The sequence below is a fragment of the Salmo salar genome, chromosome ssa22, assembly GCF_905237065.1.
Source record: "Salmo salar chromosome ssa22, Ssal_v3.1, whole genome shotgun sequence".
NCBI lineage: Eukaryota > Metazoa > Chordata > Actinopteri > Salmoniformes > Salmonidae > Salmo > Salmo salar.
Genome location: NC_059463.1, coordinates 49,658,006 through 49,677,660, shown reverse-complemented (window position 1 = coordinate 49,677,660; position 19,655 = coordinate 49,658,006). Strand labels below are relative to the sequence as shown.

Genomic DNA, 19,655 nt, shown 5'->3' with positions numbered 1-19,655 from the left:
ATCTGGAAGACTTGTGTGCAATTGGGGGTAAAATCTGTATTTAGGATGGATGCCCGAGTTTGTGTACCTTAAGCCATGTATTTCTCTGTTCTCTTTATCTCTGCCGCCCACCACCCCACCACTTTCACATAGCAGCAAAGCAAATTCACTCCTGCATCTGTTCATGGTTGTGGAGATACATTGAGGACAACGTTCAGATTGGGATGGTGTTAGCTTTAGTGATAAAAGCTAATTAGTAAAGCCATAGTATTTGATTTGAGTCCAGCCATGAGACTACATTTAAGTATAGGAAACATGTTCTGGGTTGGAATAAAAGGAAGTGAGTGATATTATGTTTTAGGATATTTTCCAAGTGTTAAGTGGCTGATGTTTTAGATTTGGATACTTGACTGAAGGGAAGAAAATAACATGTTCTGTGTCGGAAAAAAAGAGTCGGTAGCAGCCCACTTCACTTTTCACTTTTTTTTTATTATGGAGACTTAAAATAAAAGAAGCATTGTGACACAAAATGATGTCACTGGCAAGGAAAGAAAGAACCAGCAGAAAAAAGAGGAAGAAACCAAAGCAATCCTCATCATCATCAAACCTAAAAGTTAAACAATACAATTTGAATAAAAATGCACATCCATTGTAAGAAGCAAAAAATGTACTCTTGTTCTTTCATAAATAGCAAACCTGTCAAATAGCTGATGGGCAACTTAAAAAAAAAGATGTTGATAACAATTACAAAATAAAAATAACGGCTTTACAAATAAAATAACTACAATTGTCAGGCTTATATATATATAACTTGAATGTTATTATATTTCCATTACAACAAAAAAAAAATTATGCTACAGTGAAAATAAGAACATCTTTCTCATCAAATGCATTCATATTTTTCACAGAACTTAAAGATGAGATCAACACAACAAAAACACCTAAGAAGATAGTGGAAACCTTGAAACCCACTACTATGTTTCTGTCAAGTATTCATTCACATATAGTTCGTTTTTTAGATCCCTCTTCATGTTGAGTGGGTGAATATTGACAATTTACACGACCAGGTGAATAAAAAAAATCTAATCAACAAAGACTGTAGCCAATGATTTTTGAGGCAACACGAGTGTTCACTATGTCTGTCTCGCTTTTCCTCATTCCCATTTTCTCTCTCTCTCTCTCTCTCTCTCTCTCTCTCTCTCTTTCTCTTGCTTCTACTCTCTCTTTCTCTCTCTCTCTTTCTCTTGCTTCTACTCTCTCTTTCTCTCTCTCTCTCTTTCTCTTGCTTCTACTCTCTTCTCTCTCACTCTCTATCTCTCTCTCTCTCTCTTTCCATTTAATGATCTGCAGGACACAGATTCTGTATTGTGTTTTTGATGTAACTTTATTGGAAAAATCATACCAGAGAGCACAGATTTAATGCAAGATCGAGTGTGTGAAGTACTTCTTTGAAATCCACCTGCACAGCCTGTTAAAATTCACAAAACACACACACACGCATACACACTCACATGCACACAGACACACCCAAATGCACACGCGTACACATACGCACAGTAGCACACGCATACACTCCCACACACATGCAGGCAGGCAACCGCACACACAAGATACACTTTGAAATACAAACCAATGACTTACAGGTAATACTAAAGAAGAAGAAGAAAAGCTATCTGGATTTCGAATTCCCAATTTGATCAAAGTGATATTTACAATCACACTGTGACAGCTTGGTAAACCTCCACAGGTCTTTCATTAAAAAAAGGTTGAATAATGTAATTATCCTTTCCCACCCCGTCACTTTGTATTATTATAAGTCACAGACCCTAAAGCAAAGCAACAGTAACATCAAGGCCTGTGTGCTGAAACCTACCAGAAAAGTATTTTCCCTACAGTACAGGGACTGTCATTGGCAAAAGAAAATGTAGCAAGCGAGAAAGAAATAAAAACAACAACAACAAGAAAAGAAAACAAAAGAAATAAAAAAATGATTCAATGAGAAGAAGAAGAAGGAAAAGAACAAGAATGTTTTTGCTCATTTTATTCCAATTAAAGCTCAGTTTAGTCCCTGAGGGGGGCTATTTTCATGGTACTTCAATTTTTCTTTACTCTGAGACAAAGATGAGAGCTCTAGAATCAGGCAGGAGAAGAAATACGCTGAGAGAAAAAAAATGAAAATCGCTAGTAGTCATCGGAACTTTGCACAAATCTTTCTAAAAACCGAAAAGATTACATTGACAAAAAAAGGGTGGTGGTTGGTGGTGGTAGGAGTGGGTTGGGGGGTTGGGGAGGTGGTGTATGTGGGGATGTTGAGGGCTGACTCCCTGGTGTCTTTTCTTGTCGACGGCGACCTCCCGTTTCAAGTGAGGTAGAGTGGCTTGTCCCTGGCTATCATGCTGCCACTGAAAACAAGAAGAGAGGGAGACGGTGAGAAGAGAAGGAGGAATCGGAAAACAAGAAGAGAGAGAGAGGGTGTGAAGAGAAGGAATAAATAAAACACAGAGTTTCCCTTCGAAGTACAGTAGGGACAATTATAAAACTAATATTGAAGGAATAAAGCATGCCATGTGTTTGTTGGAGTACATTCCAAACAGATGTGCCTAACAGAACTATTCAGGTAACACTAGAACCGCTAAAGCAGTCATTTTGACTGCACATTATTTATTTATTTTTATACTCCGCCATTTTTTAAGTCATGCCCCCCTCTGTCCTTGACTTTTCCTAAATAAATCTATATAACAAATTGTTGTTAGCATCTTAATATCACAAACAGAACTGGAGTTAGAACCAGTTTTAGGAGGATATGTCATGTTTTTGAACGGTTTCGCTCCATTGCCCCTCCTTCTCCCAACAGTAGGGTCTGTGCCCGTCCTTCACCCAACAGTAGGGTCTGTGCCCCTCCTTCACCCAAGAGTAGGGTCTGTGCCCCTCCTCCTCCCAACAGTAGGGTCTGTGCCCCTCCTTCACCCAACAGTAGGGTCTGTGCCCCTCCTTCACCCAACAGTAGGGTCTGTGCCCCTCCTTCACCCAACAGTAGGGTCTGTGCCCCTCCTCCTCCCAACAGTAGGGTCTGTGCCCCTCCTTCACCCAACAGTAGGGTCTGTACCCCTCCTCCTCCCAACAGTAGGGTCTGTGCCCCTCCTTCACCCAACAGTAGGGTCTGTGCCCCTCCTCCTCCCAACAGTAGGGTCTGTGCCCCTCCTTCACCCAACAGTAGGGTCTGTGCCCCTCCTTCTCCCAACAGTAGGGTCTGTGCCCGTCCTTCACCCAACAGTAGGGTCTGTGCCCCTCCTCCTAACAACAGTAGGGTCTGTGCCCCTCCTCCTCCCAACAGTAGGGTCTGTGCCCCTCCTCCTCCCAACAGTAGGGTCTGTGCCCCTCCTTCTCCCAACAGTAGGGTGTGTGCCCCTCCTTCTCCCAACAGTAGGGTCTGTGCCCCTCCTCCTCCCAACAGTAGGGTCTGTGCCCCTCCTCCTCCCAACAGTAGGGTCTGTGCCCCTCCTTCTCCCAACAGTAGGCTCTGTGCCCATCCTTCACCCAACAGTAGGGTCTGTGCCCCTCCTTCACCCAACAGTAGGGTCTGTGCCCCTCCTTCACCCAACAGTAGGGTCTGTGCCTCTCCTCCTTCCAACAGTTGAAAGTGCAGTACCCAGCTGGTAATAACCCCGATAATTTCCTCGAAACTGAACCTAAACTCTACCGAAATTAATTTCACACATATAATAACAGGTGAAATAAATTAAGTAAATTATGATTGGGAGAAAAGAGGAGAATGAGGATGAGTTGATGAGCGAGGGGAAGCAAATGCATAATTCTGTAATCACCAATTGTGAATGAAGAACAGGGCGGGCCAGTCTATTGTACCGATCCATTTTAATGTGCCCCCTTCACATGTGCCCCCTTCACATGATGAGACATCTGGTGGCATGTCTTGTGGGGTATGCATGAGGGTTCGAGCTGTGTGCTAGTAGTTTAACCTGTTAGGGCTAGGGGGCAGTATTGACACGGCTGGATAAAAAACATACCCGATTTAATCTGGTTACCACTCCTACCCAGTAACTAGAATATGCATATACTTATTACATATGGATAGAAAACACCCTAAAGTTTCTAAAACTGTTTGAATGGTGTCTGTGAGTATAACAGAACTCAAATGGCAGGTCAAAACCTGAGAGATTCCTTTACAGCCTGTCTGAGCATTTCTGGAACTTCTTTGCCATCTCTATCGTTTACTAAGGATCTCTGCTCTAACGTGACACTTCCTACGTCGTCCATAGGCGCTCAGAGCCCGGGAAAAACCTGAATGTCGTCATCCCAGCCCCAGGCTGAAACACATTATCGCCTTTCTCAAGTGGCCGATCAAGGGAGTCTGGGCTTAGGCGCATGACCTGACCGCCCCCGTCTTTGTGATTTTTTCCTCTGTTTGCCGAAAAGGAGATTCCCGGTCGGAATATTATCGCTTTTCTACGAGAAAAATGGCATAAAAATTGATTTTAAACAGCGGTTGACATGCTTCGAAGTACGGTAATGGAATATTTAGAATTTTTTTGTCACGAATTGCGCCATGCGCACGACCCTGATTTACCATTTCGGATAGTGTCTGGGACGCACGAACAAAACGCCGCTATTCGGATATAACGATGGATTATTTTGGACCAAACCAACATTTGTTATTGAAGTAGCAGTCCTGGGAGTGCATTCTGACGAAGACAACAAAAGGTAATCAAACTTTTATAATAGTAAATATGATTATGGTGAGTGCTAAACTTGCCGGGTGTCTAAATAGCTAGCCCGTGATGCCTGGGCTATGTACTTAGAATATTGCAAAATGTGCTTTCACCAAAAAGCTATTTTAAAATCGGACATATCGAGTGCATAGAGGAGGTCTGTATCTATAATTCTTAAAATAATTGTTATGCTTTTTGTGAACGTTTATCGTGAGTAATTTAGTAAAATGTTAGCGAATTCCCCGGAACGTCACATGCTAATGTAAAAAGCTGGTTTTTGATATAAATATGAACTTGATTGAACAAAACATGCATGTATTGTATAACATAATGTCCTAGGGTTGTCATCTGATGAAGATCATCAAAGGTTAGTGTTGCATTTAGCTGTCTTCTGGGTTTTTGTGACATTATATGCTAGCTTGAAAAATGGGTGTCTGATTATTTCTGGCTTGGTACTCTGCTGACATAATCTAATGTTTTGCTTTCGTTGTAAAGCCTTTTTGAAATCGGACAGTGTGGTTAGATTAACGAGAGTCTTGTCTTTAAATAGCTGTAAAATAGTCATATGTTTGAGAAATTGAAGTAATAGGATTTTTAAGGTTTTGAAAATCGCGCCACAGGCTTCAAGTGGCTGTTACGTAGGTGGGACGAATTCGTCCCGCCTAGCCCATAGAGGTTAAACAGACAGCTCAGCGCATTCAGTATGTCAATACTTACAAAAACAATTAGTGATGAAGTTATTAATGTTAGTGATACGTGTATATTTAAGGGCCAGCCGTGCTGCCCTGTTCTGAGCCAATTGTAATTTTTGAAAGTCCCTCTTTGTGGCACAGGCTTTACTCAGAGCCAGTGGCAGAGTGGCAGGTCATTAGTAAAGATTGAAAAAAGTAAGGGGCCTAGACAGCTGCCCTGGGGAATTCCTGATTCTACCTGGATTATGTTGGAGAGGCTTCCATCATCCACAATATAGCAGGGGTCTAAAGCCATAACACATAAGTTCCAGCAGCAGACTATGATTGACAATGTCAGACAAATCAGTCATTTGTGTAAGTGCCATGCATGTTGAATGTCCTTCCCTATAAGCGTGCTGAAAGTCTGTTTTCAATTTGTTTACTGTGAAATAGCATTGTCTGGTCAAACACCATTTTTTCCAAAAGTTTACTAACAGTTGGTAACAGGCTGATTGGTCAGCTATTTGAGCCAGTAAAGGGGGCTTTACTATTCTTGGGTGGCGGAATGACTTTTGCTTCCGTTCAGGTCTGAGGGCACACATTTTCTTGTAGGCTTAGATTGAAGATATGGCAAACAAGAATGGCAATATCATCCACTATTATCCTATATTCCATACAAGTTGTCAGACCCATGTGGCTTGTCATTGTTGATAGACAACAACAACAAAAATTTACCTCTTCCACACTCACTTTCGTAAATCAAAATTACAATGCTTTTCTTTCATAATTTGGTCAGTTATACTTGGATGCGTAGGGTCGGCATTTGTTGCTGGTATGTCATGCCTAAGTTTGCTAATCTTGCCGATTAAAATAATTAAAGTAGTTGGCAATATCAGTGGGTTTTGTGATGAGTAAGCCATCTGATTCAATGAATGATGGAGCTGAGTTTGCCTTTTTGCCCAAAATTGAATTTAATGTGCTCCAAAGCTTTTTACTATCATTCTTAATATCATTTATCTTTGTTTCATAGTATAGTTTCTTATTCTTTTAATTCAGTTTAGTCACATGAATTCTCAATTTACAGTAGGTTTTCCAATTGGTTGTGCAGCCAGACTTATTTGCCATTTATTTTTCCTCATCCCTCTCAACCACAACATTTTTAAATCCCTTATCAATCCACGGGGATATAGCAGTTGTATAGTCATTTTCTTAATGTGTCAAGTGCAGCATCTGGTTGCTCCTCATTACACACCACAGACCAGCAAATATTATTTTCATCATTAACTTAGGAATCTTTACAAAAATTCTTAAATGACCTCTTATACACTATATTAGGCCCAGCCTTTGGTTTACTTAGATATGGCTACTATATTGTGATCACTACATCCAATGGATTTGGATACAGGTTTAAAGCAGATTTCTGCAACATTAGTAAAGATGTGATCAATACATGTTGATGATTTCACTCCTATGCAGTTTGTAAATACCCTGGTAGGTTGACTGACAAGCTGAACCAGGATTCAGGCACTGGTTACAGTTTGAAGCTTTTTCTTGAGTGGGCAGCTTGATAAAAGCCAGTCAATATTAAGGTCACCCAGGAAATATATCTCTCTGTTGATATCACATACTGTACATTATCAAGCATTTCACACATATTATCAAGATACTGACTGTTAGCACTTGGTGGTCTATAGCAGCTTCCCACAAGAATGGGCTTTAGGTGAGGTAGGTAGCCATATTACTTAAACAGTATTTAACATGAGATTCTCTCTAACCTTTACAGGAATGTAAAGGCTGCATACATACATATATATATATATATATATATATATATATATATATATATATATATATATGGGCCGCAACACCGCCCCCAGTGGCATTTCTGACATTTCTGTAGAAAATATAGCCATGTATTGCTACCGCTGTATCATCAAAGGTATTATCTAAGTGAGTTTCAGAGATTGATTTCATGAAACTTGTTTCATAGGCTACATATGTTAATGTGGGCTATTTTGAGCACTTTTTTGCGATGCTTGATTTATTTAATTGCTTTACTGGGAAGCTTGTCAGAAGTAGACATGAACATATTATTTCTGTTTGAGCTGATAGTGCAGAGGGTGCTGCACACAGTGGACTTTCTACTAGGACACACTGCCTCAGTGCTAACAGTGTGACTCTTGTTCATAGGCACATGATTACTGTGTAAAATAGCTGTAAGATCGACAGAGGACAGTTACAGGGACATAATGAAGTTACTTACATTGTGACTGCCAACGCCCAACGGGATAATGTACATTTGCTGCAGCATTACTACAACTCAGCGACACAATGGTAGGGATTATCTGAGCTGGGCTTGGGTCATTGATAAGTCATTGTCTCAACACATCCTTGAAATGTGTGGACAGAGTCCAGGAGCCAAGATGATTTGGATGTAAGCATGAGCTGACAATAATTGACTATTTTTGACTGCTGTCATATTGACACTTAGTGTAGCTGAGCCAAAATTGAGAACTGAAACGGTACAAAGTCAATTCAAGGACACAAACAGTAGTATCAAAGGTCATTTTGAATAAACATTTGAGACAGCATTAAATAATACAATTGTGTACTCAAAGGCATTCACTTGAACTGTTAAAATAGCATTGAATAATACTATCTCTGCCAGTTTATCGGACACAGATTAAGTATTGGACTAAATAATCATTCTGAATGGAAAATCTCCATTGAAATAGTTTCTTAGTCCCAAGCTAGCCTTACTCTGGGTCCAGAAAACTGTCCCCATTCTAAGGTATAAACAGTATAGAATTACAAATAGTTTCCTATACAAAGCCGATACTGGTCTGGGCTGTCTCACCTGCAGTGGTTGCCACCACACTCCCGATCGCAGTATTCACTGTCCCACTCGTGGTTCTGTCTCCCTCCAGGGTTAGGGGCCCCTGGGGACTGGGAACCCACACTTTTCTGGTACTCTGACTGTAGGTGGGAAAATCCCTATAGGAGAGAGAGTGAGGCCATGGCATTAGTTTAAGTTTCTGACAATGTATACTGGCCATATGGAGAGGGGAGAACAAGAGAGAGATGCAGGGGGAGGGGATGGAGAGGGAGAGGAAGAGAGAGAGGGAGAGACAGAGAGAAAGGGAGAGAAAGGGAGATATTCCAGCCACAAATGAATAAAACATAGGGGTCATGGTGTTAGCTTTGCAGCTTTTAGTTGATGTGTTATTCCAACCTGGCCTCAGAGCAAAACGTATTATATATTACTAAAATATGTGCCACTCCGTTTAGTATTATATGTAACTTTATGTTAGGTTGGATTACCAATGTAATAGTGGTCGTACAAAATAATATGAATTGTAGCATGAACAGTGCATTCGGAAAGTATTCAGACGAGTGGCGCAGCGGTCTAAGGCACTGCATCTCAGGTCAAAAGGCATCACTGCAGTCCCTGGTTTGAATCCAGGCTGCATCACATCCGGATGTGATTGGGAGCCCCATAGGGCAGTGCACAATTGGCCTAGCGCTGTCCAGGTTTTTATTTTACCTTTATTTAACTAGGCAAGTCAGTTAAGAACAAATTCTTATTTTCAATGATGGCCTAGGAACAGTGGGTTAACTGCTTTGTTCAGGGGTAGAATGACAGATTTTTACCTTGTCAGCTTGGGGATTCAATCTTGGAACCTTTCGGTTACTAGTCCAACACTCTAACCACTAGGCTACCTGCCACCCCACCCCAGTTTGGCCGGGGTAAGGCGTCATTGTAAATAACAATTTGTTCTTAACTGACTTGCCTATTTAAATTATGTAGACAGGTGTGTGCCTTTCCAAATCATGTCCAATCAATTGAATTTACCACAGGTGGACTAAACAATTTTTGCTCTGACCAGGCTGGTTGTTCTTAGTTCTCTGACAACTTATACTGGCATATGGAGAGAGTAGAGAGAGACAGAAGGAGGGGGGGAAGGGATTGACATAGGAAGAGAGGGAAAGAGATAGGAAGAGAGAGAGAGAAAGAAACAGGAGGAGGGAGAGACTTGCTCTTTACTTAAGGCCTGAATGCCAAATTCTGCTACATTTCTATTTTAGATGAGTTTAAATGCTAATTGGTTTGGCAGCATAGTACCTCAAGCGAGCCAATAACATGTACATTTTAAGTTGAGATAGAGACTAATAGGAGAGAGAGAGCAAGAGAGTGTAACGAGGGGAAGGGAGAGATAGTTACTGAGTATAATGTATACATGCTTGTGATGCAAAGCTGAGGAATGGGAATGTGATTAGAGCTGCTTACATCTAAAGCAGATATCATGCTATTGTATTGTAGCTACAGTGGCAAGAACAAGTATGTGAACCCTTTGCAATTACCTGGATTTCTGCATAAATTGGTCATAAAATTTGATCTGATCTTCATCTAAGTCACAACAATAGACAAACACAGTCTGCTTAAACTAATAACACACAAACAATTAAATGTTTTCCTGTCTTTATTGAACACATCATATAAACATTCACAGTGCAGGGTGGAAAAAGTATGTGAATCCCTGGATTTAATAACTGGTTGACCCTCCTTTGGCAGCAATAACCTCAACCAAATGTTTTCTGTAGTTGTGGATCAGACCTGTACAATGGTCAGGAGGAATTTTGGACCATTCCTCTTTACAAAACTGTTTCAGTTCAGCAATATTCTTGGGATGTCTGGTGTGAACCGCTCTCTTGAGGTCATGCCACAGCATCTCAATCGGGTTGAGGTCACGACTCTGACTGGACCACTGCAGAAGGCGTATTTTCTTCTGTTGAAGCCATTCTGTTATTGATTTACTTCTGTGTTTTGGATCGTTGTCCTGTTGCATCACCCAACTTCTGTTGCGCTTCAATTGGCAGACAGATAGCCTTACATTCTCCTGCAAAATGTGTTGATAAACTTAGGAATACATTTTTCTGTCGATGATAGCAAGCTGTACAGGCCTTGCAGCAGCAAAGCAGTCCCAAACCATGACGCTCCCTCCACCATACTTTACAGTTGGGATGAGGTTTTGATGTTGGTGTGCAGTGCCTTTTTTCTCCACACATAGTGTTGTGTGTAACTTCCAAACAACTCAATTTTAGTTTAATCTGTCCACAGAATATTTTGCCAGTAGCGCTGTGGAACATCCAGGTGCTATTTTGCAAACTTCAGACGTGCAGCAATGTTTTTTTGGGACAGCAATGGGTTCTTCCGTGGTGTCCTCCCATGAATACCATTTTTGTTTAGTGTTATACGTATCGTAGACTCGTCAACAGAGATGTTAGCATGTTCAAGAGATTTCTGTAAGTCTTTAGCTGACACTCTAGGATTCTTCTTAACCTCATTGAACTTTCTGCACTGTGCTCTTGCAGTCATGTTTGCAGGACGGCCACTCCTAGGGAGAAGAGCAACAGTGCTGAATTTTCTCTATTTATAGACAATTTGTCTTACCGTGGACTGATGAACATCACATTTTCAGAGATACTTTTGTAACCCTTTCCAGCTTTAAGCAAGTCAACAATTCTTAATCTTAGGTCTTCTGAGATCAAATTTGTTGGAGGCATGGTTCACATCAGGCAATGCTTCTTGTGAATAGCAAACTCAAATTTTGTGAGTGTTTTTTATAGGGCAGGGCAACCAACATCTTCAATCTCATCTCATTGATTGGACTCCAGGTTATCTGATTCCTGACTCCAATTAGCTTTTGGAGAAGTCATTAGCCAAGGGGTTCACATAATTTTCACAACCTACACTGTGAATATTTAAATAATGCATTCAATATAGACAAGAAAAATACAATAAGTTGTGTGTTATTAGTTTAAGCACACTGTGCTTGTACAATGATGTGAATTATGACAAATATATGCAGAAATCCAGGTAATTCCAAAGGGTTCACATACTTTTTCTTGCCAGTGTATACACAGTTGAAGTCGGAAGTTTACATACACTTAGGTTGGAGTCATTATAATCGTTTTTCAACCATTCCACAAATTTCTTGTTAACAAACTATAGTTTTGGCAAGTCGGTTAGGACATCTACTTTGTGCATGACACAATTAATTTTTCCAACAATTGTTACAGACAAATTATTTCAGAAGTTTACATACACTAAATTTACTGTGCCTTTAAACAGCTTGGAAAATTCCAGAAAATTATGTCATGGCTTTAGAAGCTTCTGATAGGCTAATTGACATAATGTCAGTCAATAGTAGGTGTACCTGTGGATGTATTTCAAGGCATACCTTCAAACTCAGTGCCTCTTTGCTTGACATCATGGGTAAATCAAAAGAAAATTGTAGACCTCCACAAGTCTGGTTCATCCTTGGGAGCAATTTCTAAATGCCTGAAGGTACCACGTTCATCTGTACAAACAATAGTACGCAAGTAAAAACACCATGGGATGACGCAGCCGTCATACCGCTCAGGAAGGAGACGCGCTCTGTCTCCTAGAGATGAATGTACTTTGGTGCGAAAGGTGCAAATCAATCCCAGAACAACAGCAAAGGACCTTATGAAGATGCTGGAGGAAACAGGTACAAAAGTATCTATATCCACAGTAAAACTAGTCCTATATCGACATAACCTGAAAGGCCGCTCAGCAAGGAAGAAGCCAGTGCTCCAAAACCACCATAAAAAGCCAGACTACGGTTTGCAACTGCACATGGGGACAAAGATCGTACTTTTTGGAGAAATGTCCTCTAGTCTGATGAAACAAAAATAGAACTGTTTGGCCATAATTACCATCGTTATGTTTGGAGGAAAAAGGGGGAGGCTTGCAAGCCGAAGAACACCATCCCAACCATGAAGCACGGGGGTGGCAGCATCATGTTGTGGGGGTGCTTTGCTGCAAGAGGGACTGGTGCACTTCACAAAATAGATGGCATCATGAGGAAGGAATATTATGTGGATATATTGAAGCAACATCTCAAGACATCGGTAAGGAAGTTAAAGCTTGGCCGCAAATGGGTCTTCCAAAAGGACAATGACCCCAAGCATACTTCCAAAGTTGTGGCAAAATGGCTTAAGGACAACAAAGTCAAGGTATTGGAGTGGCCATCACAAAGCCCTGACCTCAATCCTATAAAGCATTCGTGGGCAGAACAGAAAAAGCATGTGCGAGCAAGGAGGAATACAAACCTGACTCACTTACACCAGCTCTGTCAGGAGGAATGGGCCAAAATTCACCCAATTTATTGTGGGAAGCTTGTGGAAGGCTACCCGAAACATTTGACCCAAGTTAAACAATTTAAAGGCAATGCTACCAAATACTAATTGAGTGTATGTACACTTCTGACCCACTGGGAATTGTGATACAGTGAAATATAAGTGAAATAATCTGTCTGTAAACAATGGTTGGAAAAATTACTTGTGTCATGCACAAAGTAGATGTCCTTACCGACTTGCCAAAACTATAGTTTGTTAACAAGAAAATGTTATCAAATCAAGCTTAGCATTCATTTTACAGGCAGTCGATACATATCAAAACTATCGCCCCTGAGGAGCACGGAGCTAACAATATTTTTTCGAAAAGAAGCAGATGCTATTTTGGTGGTAACAATTGTGTTTGCTGAACTAAACCGTATCCCCATCCAACCCTGCACACGTCATTGTTTCACTACTCTTTTTACTCAACGTTCTACACTTAAAACTGATTCTGGACCAGTCATACTCTTTAGCTAATAATGGAATTGGTAATGGAATGCTGATCCAAACTAGTTGCTAAGGTTACAGAGAACCAAACGGTTCTAAGTTGTTTTGAATTAGGAATGAGTAATTTAATAGGATCTCTATGGTTCATACTCTCCACGCTAGCCTACTGAAAAGTGAGCATGTCCACTATTCCTTCATATAATTTGGTGATATGATATATGCTGGTGATATCGGCACTCCCAGAGTCACACTAACCTGCTGGCCAGGAGGAGGTGAGTGAAGGGAAGCCTGGAGTCCCATCTGGTGGGAGATGATTGGCTGGGACTGGCCGTGCTGCATGCGGATTGGCTGGTTGAGGAGGGAGTTCTGGTGCATGGAGAGCTGTTGGTGCAAGGGCGGGCTGATCTGGAAGGAGGAAGGGGGAGAGGCACTAATGCTGGGCAGCATCTGAGACTGGCTGAGGGTCCGGGAAAGGGCGTGACGCGGTGCCCCCGCGTAGCTCTGCAGGTCCGACAGGGGGAAGCCTCCTGGCCCCAGACTGTAGGGGGAGGAGGGCTGGGGTGGCACGCTGTACAGGGGTTGATTGGGGGGCATCATGTGGGAGGAAGGCTGGCTCGTCTGGACACTTTTCGTCTCCACAGGGTCATTGTAGGTCTGAGGACAGAGGGGAAGACAAGAGGGACAAAAAGGACAGTTAAAATAGGTATTACCCAATATATTACACAGCTAATTTATATTGGTGAGATACAGGTATGTCAATGCAAATATATTACCCAATACATTACACAACTAATACACTAAATTGGTAGAACATATGAATACAGTCGGGGGAAAAAGTATTTGATCCCCTGCTGATTTTGTACGTTTGCCCACTGACAAAGAAAGGATCAGTCTATAATTTTAATGGTAGGTTTATTTCAAAAGTGAGAGACAGAATAACAACAAAAATATCCAGAAAAACGCATGTCAAAAATGTTATAAATTGATTTGCATTTTAATGAGGGAAATAAGTATTTGACCCCCTCTCAATCAGAAAGATTTCTGGCTCCCAGGTGTCTTTTATACAGGTAACGAGCTGAGATTAGGAGAACACTCTTAAAGGGAGTGCTCCTAACCGCAGCTTGTTACCTGTAAAAAAGACACCTGTCCACAGAAGCAATCAATCAATCAGATTCCAAACTCTCTACCATGGCCAAGACCAAAGAGCTCTCCAAGGATGTCAGGGACAAGATTGTAGACCTACACAAGGCTGGAATGGGCTACAAGACCATCACCAAGCAGCTTGGTGAGAAGGTGATAACAGTTGGTGCGATTTTTCGCAAATGGAAGAAACACAAAATAACTGTCAATATCCCTCGGCCTGCACCATGCAAGATCTCACCTCGTGGAGTTGCAATGATCATGAGAACGGTGAGGAATCAGCCCAGAACTACACGGGAGGATCTTGTCAATGATCTCAAAGCAGCTGGGACCATAGTCACCAAGAAAACAATTGGTAACACACTACGCCGTGAAGAACTGAAATCCTGCAGCGCCCGCAAGGTCCCCCTGCTCAAGAATAAATATACAGGCCCGTCTGAAGTCTGCCAATGAACATCTGAATGACTCAGAGGACAACTGGTGAAAGTGTTGTGGTCAGATGAGACCAAAATGGAGCTCTTTGACATCAACTCAACTCGCCGTGTTTGGAGGAGGAGGAATGCTGCCTATGACCCCAAGAACACCATCTCCACCGTCAAACATGGAGGTGGAAACATTATGCTTTGGGGGTGTTTTTCTGCTAAGGGGACAGGATAACTTCACCACATCAAAGGGACGATGGACGGGGCCATGTACCGTCAAATCTTGGGTGAGAACCTCCTTCCCTCAGCCAGGGCATTGAAAATGGGTCGTGGATGGGTATTCCAGCATGACAATGACCCAAAACACACGGCCAAGGCAACAAAGAAGTGGCTCAAGAAGAAGCACATTAAGGTCCTGGAGTGGCCTAGCTAGTCTCCAGACCTTAATCCCATAGAAAATCTGTGGAGGGAGCTGAAGGTTCGAGTTGCCAAACGTCAGCCTTGAAACCTTAATGACTTGGAGAAGATCTGCAAAGAGGAGTGGGACAAAATCCCTCCCGAGATGTGTGCAAACCTGGTGGCCAACTACAAGAAACGTCTGACCTCTGTGATTGCCAACAAGGGTTTTGCCACCAAGTACTAAGTCATGTTTTGCCGAGGGGTCAAATACTTACTTCCCTCATTAAAATGCAAATCATTTTATAACATTTTTGACATGCGTTTTTCTGGATTTTTTGTTGTTGTTAAAATTATTGACTGATTATTTCTTTGTAAGTGGGCAAACGTACAAAATCAGCAGGGGATCAAATACTTTTTTCCCCCACTGTACATCATCCACTCAGGTCCCTCTATGTGAAAATCATGATGTTTAGTTCATTTCAGCATGGAAGTCACATCCCCTGAGCTGCTTAATTTCATTAGACATTCCATCCTTTCATAGACTTTAAATGGCAAACGTATATGTATACGTTGCTGTGGTATGAAATATGTTCAGGCCCTCTCATTAGCTGTCACAGTTGTTGACGTGAGCTATCGCTGTCTGCTATTTGGTAATGGCATACATACTGTCTATTGAACAGAGCCAGATAAATAATCAATAGAAAGATGGATAGAAGACTAAAGACGAGGGAGATACATTTGCAGGTCAAGTGGAAAATGAAATGGTAAAGAATGGTGAGAGATGGGTGGGAGTGAAGTGTGTGTGTGCTCCCTTCCAAGCACTGAACAACCACAACTGAAAGCAGTACTATTTTATACTATACTATACTACTAAGCCTATTCTATGAACAACAGGTGAGTATTATTTGTGGAGATTTAGAAATGTGAAACTTCCCGTTTAAAGGGACAGGTAGTAACAAGGTAAGGAAACCAATAATTTATCATTTGGGTTAACTATCCCATTGTGTCCCTTGGTGGGTTGAAAAGCACTAAACTCCACTTTGACTTTCTGAATGAATGAACCTCGTTAACGTGGGGTTTTTAAACGAGACATTTACTGTAGTCATCAAGCTCCATTTGTTTGTGTTCTTTTCCCCCCAACATAGATTATCAGTGTGCGTCACAAACAAAATGGTAACAGGTGCACGCCGAACACACCGGGCACGTGACTCGTCCAAAATATCACTCTGCCGATTTCTAATTACCTTCAATTCCTCTGTCCTTGATTCCCACTTCTCTTCAGCAATTTAAACACACTATTTAAAGAGGACTCCTTTTGAATGGCTACATGTACTATGTGTGTTGTTGTGAGTGGTGGTGAATGAATGGTAGATTTGCAGTTTTTTTCTGCCTGTTTTAATTTCTTTTAAAGGCCTGCCAATCTGCACACGCATCAATCAAGCCCTTGAATACGAGATGTGTCAGAAAGCAATATTTAATTACGCAAACGAGTGGTGAGAATGGGCTTTATTAAAGGGGAAAAACCTGCAACTGGTAAAGAGAGAGGTTGATGAATAAACTGTTCATGCCTTAATCAAGGCATTTGTTTTGGGCTTGTAAGCCTTGGAGGAAGTGTGAGGCCATGGGGACTGGTGGGAGGCTGTTTAACATGGTAATGCAATTTGGGTTTATGTGAAGGGAAAACAATGGAGTGAAGACATGGAAATGGAAGAAATAGGTGCTTGCCACTAAGACTGGCACATGAAAAATGTTAGTAGAATCTATGATGCAATCCTACTGTATATTATGCATCTAATCCGGTTCTGAATTTGTACTTTAAGACTCATAGTTGAGAAACATTAATTGATTATCTTGTCTGAAGTCTAAATATATATATAAGTATACATGATAAGTTAAATACAGTATGTCTAAATATCTAGGGGAAAGAGGAAAGGTTTGAACAATGAGTGGATGAAGCAATGTTACACATGTGAAGGCATCTCCATGTATTATTAAATACATTCAAGTACATTACAGTACTGTATATCAAATCCATGAAATCCAATTCAGATCGGGATTCAACTCAACTCAGATTTTCTTTTCAGACCTCCTACAACCACTTGTTTTCTACTCTGTACTGGAAATGTTTGGCGTCAATATGCCACAGCAGCTATCAAATCTCATCTCCAACAACCCAGAATACAACTGATGTGAGCAAGCCTCAGGCAGCCCCAGGCAGATCCTCAGGCAGTTCCTCGGGCAGTTCCTCGGGCAGTTCCTCGGTCAGTTCCTCGGTCAGTTCCTCGGGCAGTTCCTCGGGCAGTTCCTCGGGCAGTTCCTCGGTCAGTTCCTCGGTCAGTTCCTCAGGCAGTTCCTCAGTCAGTTCCTCAGTCAGTTCCTCAGGCAGTTCCTCGGTCAGTTCCTCGGTCAGTTCCTCGGTCAGTTCCTCGGTCAGTTCCTCGGTCAGTTCCTCAGGCAGTTCCTCAGGCAGTTCCTCAGACAGTTCCTCAGGCAGTTCCTCAGGCAGTTCCTCAGGCAGTTCCTCGGTCAGTTCCTCAGGCAGTTCCTCAGTCAGTTCCTCGGGCAGTTCCTCGGTCAGTTCCTCGGTCAGTTCCTCGGGCAGTTCCTCGGTCAGTTCCTCGGGCAGTTCCTCGGTCAGTTCCTCGGTCAGTTCCTCGGGCAGTTCCTCGGGCAGTTCCTCGGGCAGTTCCTCAGGCAGTTCCTCAGGCAGTTCCTCAGTCAGTTCCTCAGGCAGTTCCTCAGTCAGTTCCTCAGGCAGTTCCTCAGGCAGTTCCTCAGTCAGTTCCTCAGACAGTTCCTCAGACAGTTCCTCAGTCAGTTCCTCAGTCAGTTCCTCAGTCAGTTCCTCAGGCAGTTCCTCAGGCAGTTCCTCAGGCAGTTCCTCAGACAGTTCCTCAGTCAGTTCCTCGGGCAGTTCCTCGGTCAGTTCCTCGGTCAGTTCCTCGGTCAGTTCCTCGGGCAGTTCCTCAGACAGTTCCTCGGGCAGTTCCTCGGTCAGTTCCTCGGTCAGTTCCTCGGACAGTTCCTCGGACAGTTCCTCGGACAGTTCCTCGGGCAGTTCCTCGGGCAGTTCCTCGGGCAGTTCCTCGGTCAGTTCCTCGGGCAGTTCCTCGGTCAGTTCCTCGGTCAGTTCCTCGGGCAGTTCCTCGGGCAGTTCCTCGGGCAGTTCCTCGAGCAGTTCCTCGGTCAGTTCCTCGGGCAGTTCCTCGGGCAGTTCCTCGGTCAGTTCCTCGGTCAGTTCCTCGGTCAGTTCCTCGGTCAGTTCCTCAGTCAGTTCCTCAGACAGTTCCTCAGGCAGTTCCTCAGGCAGTTCCTCAGTCAGTTCCTCAGGCAGTTCCTCAGTCAGTTCCTCAGTCAGTTCCTCAGTCAGTTCCTCAGGCAGTTCCTCAGGCAGTTCCTCAGTCAGTTCCTCAGGCAGTTCCTCAGTCAGTTCCTCAGGCAGTTCCTCAGTCAGTTCCTCAGTCAGTTCCTCAGGCAGTTCCTCAGTCAGTTCCTCAGTCAGTTCCTCAGTCAGTTCCTCAGGCAGTTCCTCGGACAGTTCCTCGGGCAGTTCCTCGGGCAGTTCCTCGGGCAGTTCCTCGGTCAGTTCCTCGGTCAGTTCCTCGGGCAGTTCCTCGGTCAGTTCCTCGGTCAGTTCCTCGGGCAGTTCCTCGGGCAGTTCCTCGGGCAGTTCCTCGGGCAGTTCCTCGAGCAGTTCCTCAGTCAGTTCCTCGGGCAGTTCCTCGGGCAGTTCCTCGGTCAGTTCCTCGGTCAGTTCCTCGGTCAGTTCCTCGGTCAGTTCCTCGGTCAGTTCCTCAGACAGTTCCTCAGGCAGTTCCTCAGGCAGTTCCTCAGTCAGTTCCTCAGGCAGTTCCTCAGTCAGTTCCTCAGTCAGTTCCTCAGTCAGTTCCTCAGGCAGTTCCTCAGGCAGTTCCTCAGTCAGTTCCTCAGGCAGTTCCTCAGTCAGTTCCTCAGGCAGTTCCTCAGTCAGTTCCTCAGTCAGTTCCTCAGGCAGTTCCTCAGTCAGTTCCTCAGTCAGTTCCTCAGGCAGTTCCTCAGGCAGTTCCTCAGTCAGTTCCTCAGGCAGTTCCTCAGTCAGTTCCTCAGGCAGTTCCTCAGTCAGTTCCTCAGGCAGTTCCTCAGTCAGTTCCTCAGGCAGTTCCTCAGTCAGTTCCTCAGTCAGTTCCTCAGGCAGTTCCTCAGGCAGTTCCTCAGTCAGTTCCTCAGTCAGTTCCTCAGTCAGTTCCTCAGGCAGTTCCTCAGTCAGTTCCTCAGTCAGTTCCTCAGTCAGTTCCTCAGTCAGTTCCTCAGTCAGTTCCTCAGGCAGTTCCTCAGGCAGTTCCTCAGTCAGTGGTCCCGTGTGGCTCAGTTGGAAGAGCATGGTGTTTGCAATGCCAGGGTTGTGGGTTCGATTCCCACGGGGGACCAGTACGGGGAAAATTTTTAATGAAATGTATGCATTCACTACTGTAAGTCGCTCTGGATAAGAGCGTCTGCTAAATAACTAAAATGTAAAAATGTCAGTTCCTTAGGTGGCAGAACCAGGAGCCACCATACTAAGCAATGCTCACTCGTGCTTCTACAGACACAGAGACACACACACTCGCTCATACACATGTACACACATACGTAAGAACATACATAGACACGCACAAAGACATGCACAGAGACACACACACACACACAGC

General features: G+C 43.1%; 1 protein-coding gene across 6 annotated transcripts in view; it reads right to left on the bottom strand.

The window, feature by feature from the left end:
• Positions 1–447: 447 nt before the first annotated feature.
• LOC106583657 (TOX high mobility group box family member 2) overlaps positions 448–19,655 on the bottom strand; it is a 232,898-nt gene continuing 213,690 nt past the window's right edge. For all 6 annotated transcript variants that reach the window (XM_045705771.1, XM_045705769.1, XM_045705770.1 and 3 more), the window contains 3 exons: positions 13,283–13,681; positions 8,235–8,371; positions 448–2,381 (listed from right to left, as the gene is read on the bottom strand). In XM_045705771.1, the coding sequence (XP_045561727.1) occupies positions 2,339–2,381; positions 8,235–8,371; positions 13,283–13,681 (579 nt within the window). In that variant the 3' untranslated portion in view covers positions 448–2,338. The remainder of the gene's footprint in view (positions 2,382–8,234; positions 8,372–13,282; positions 13,682–19,655) is intronic.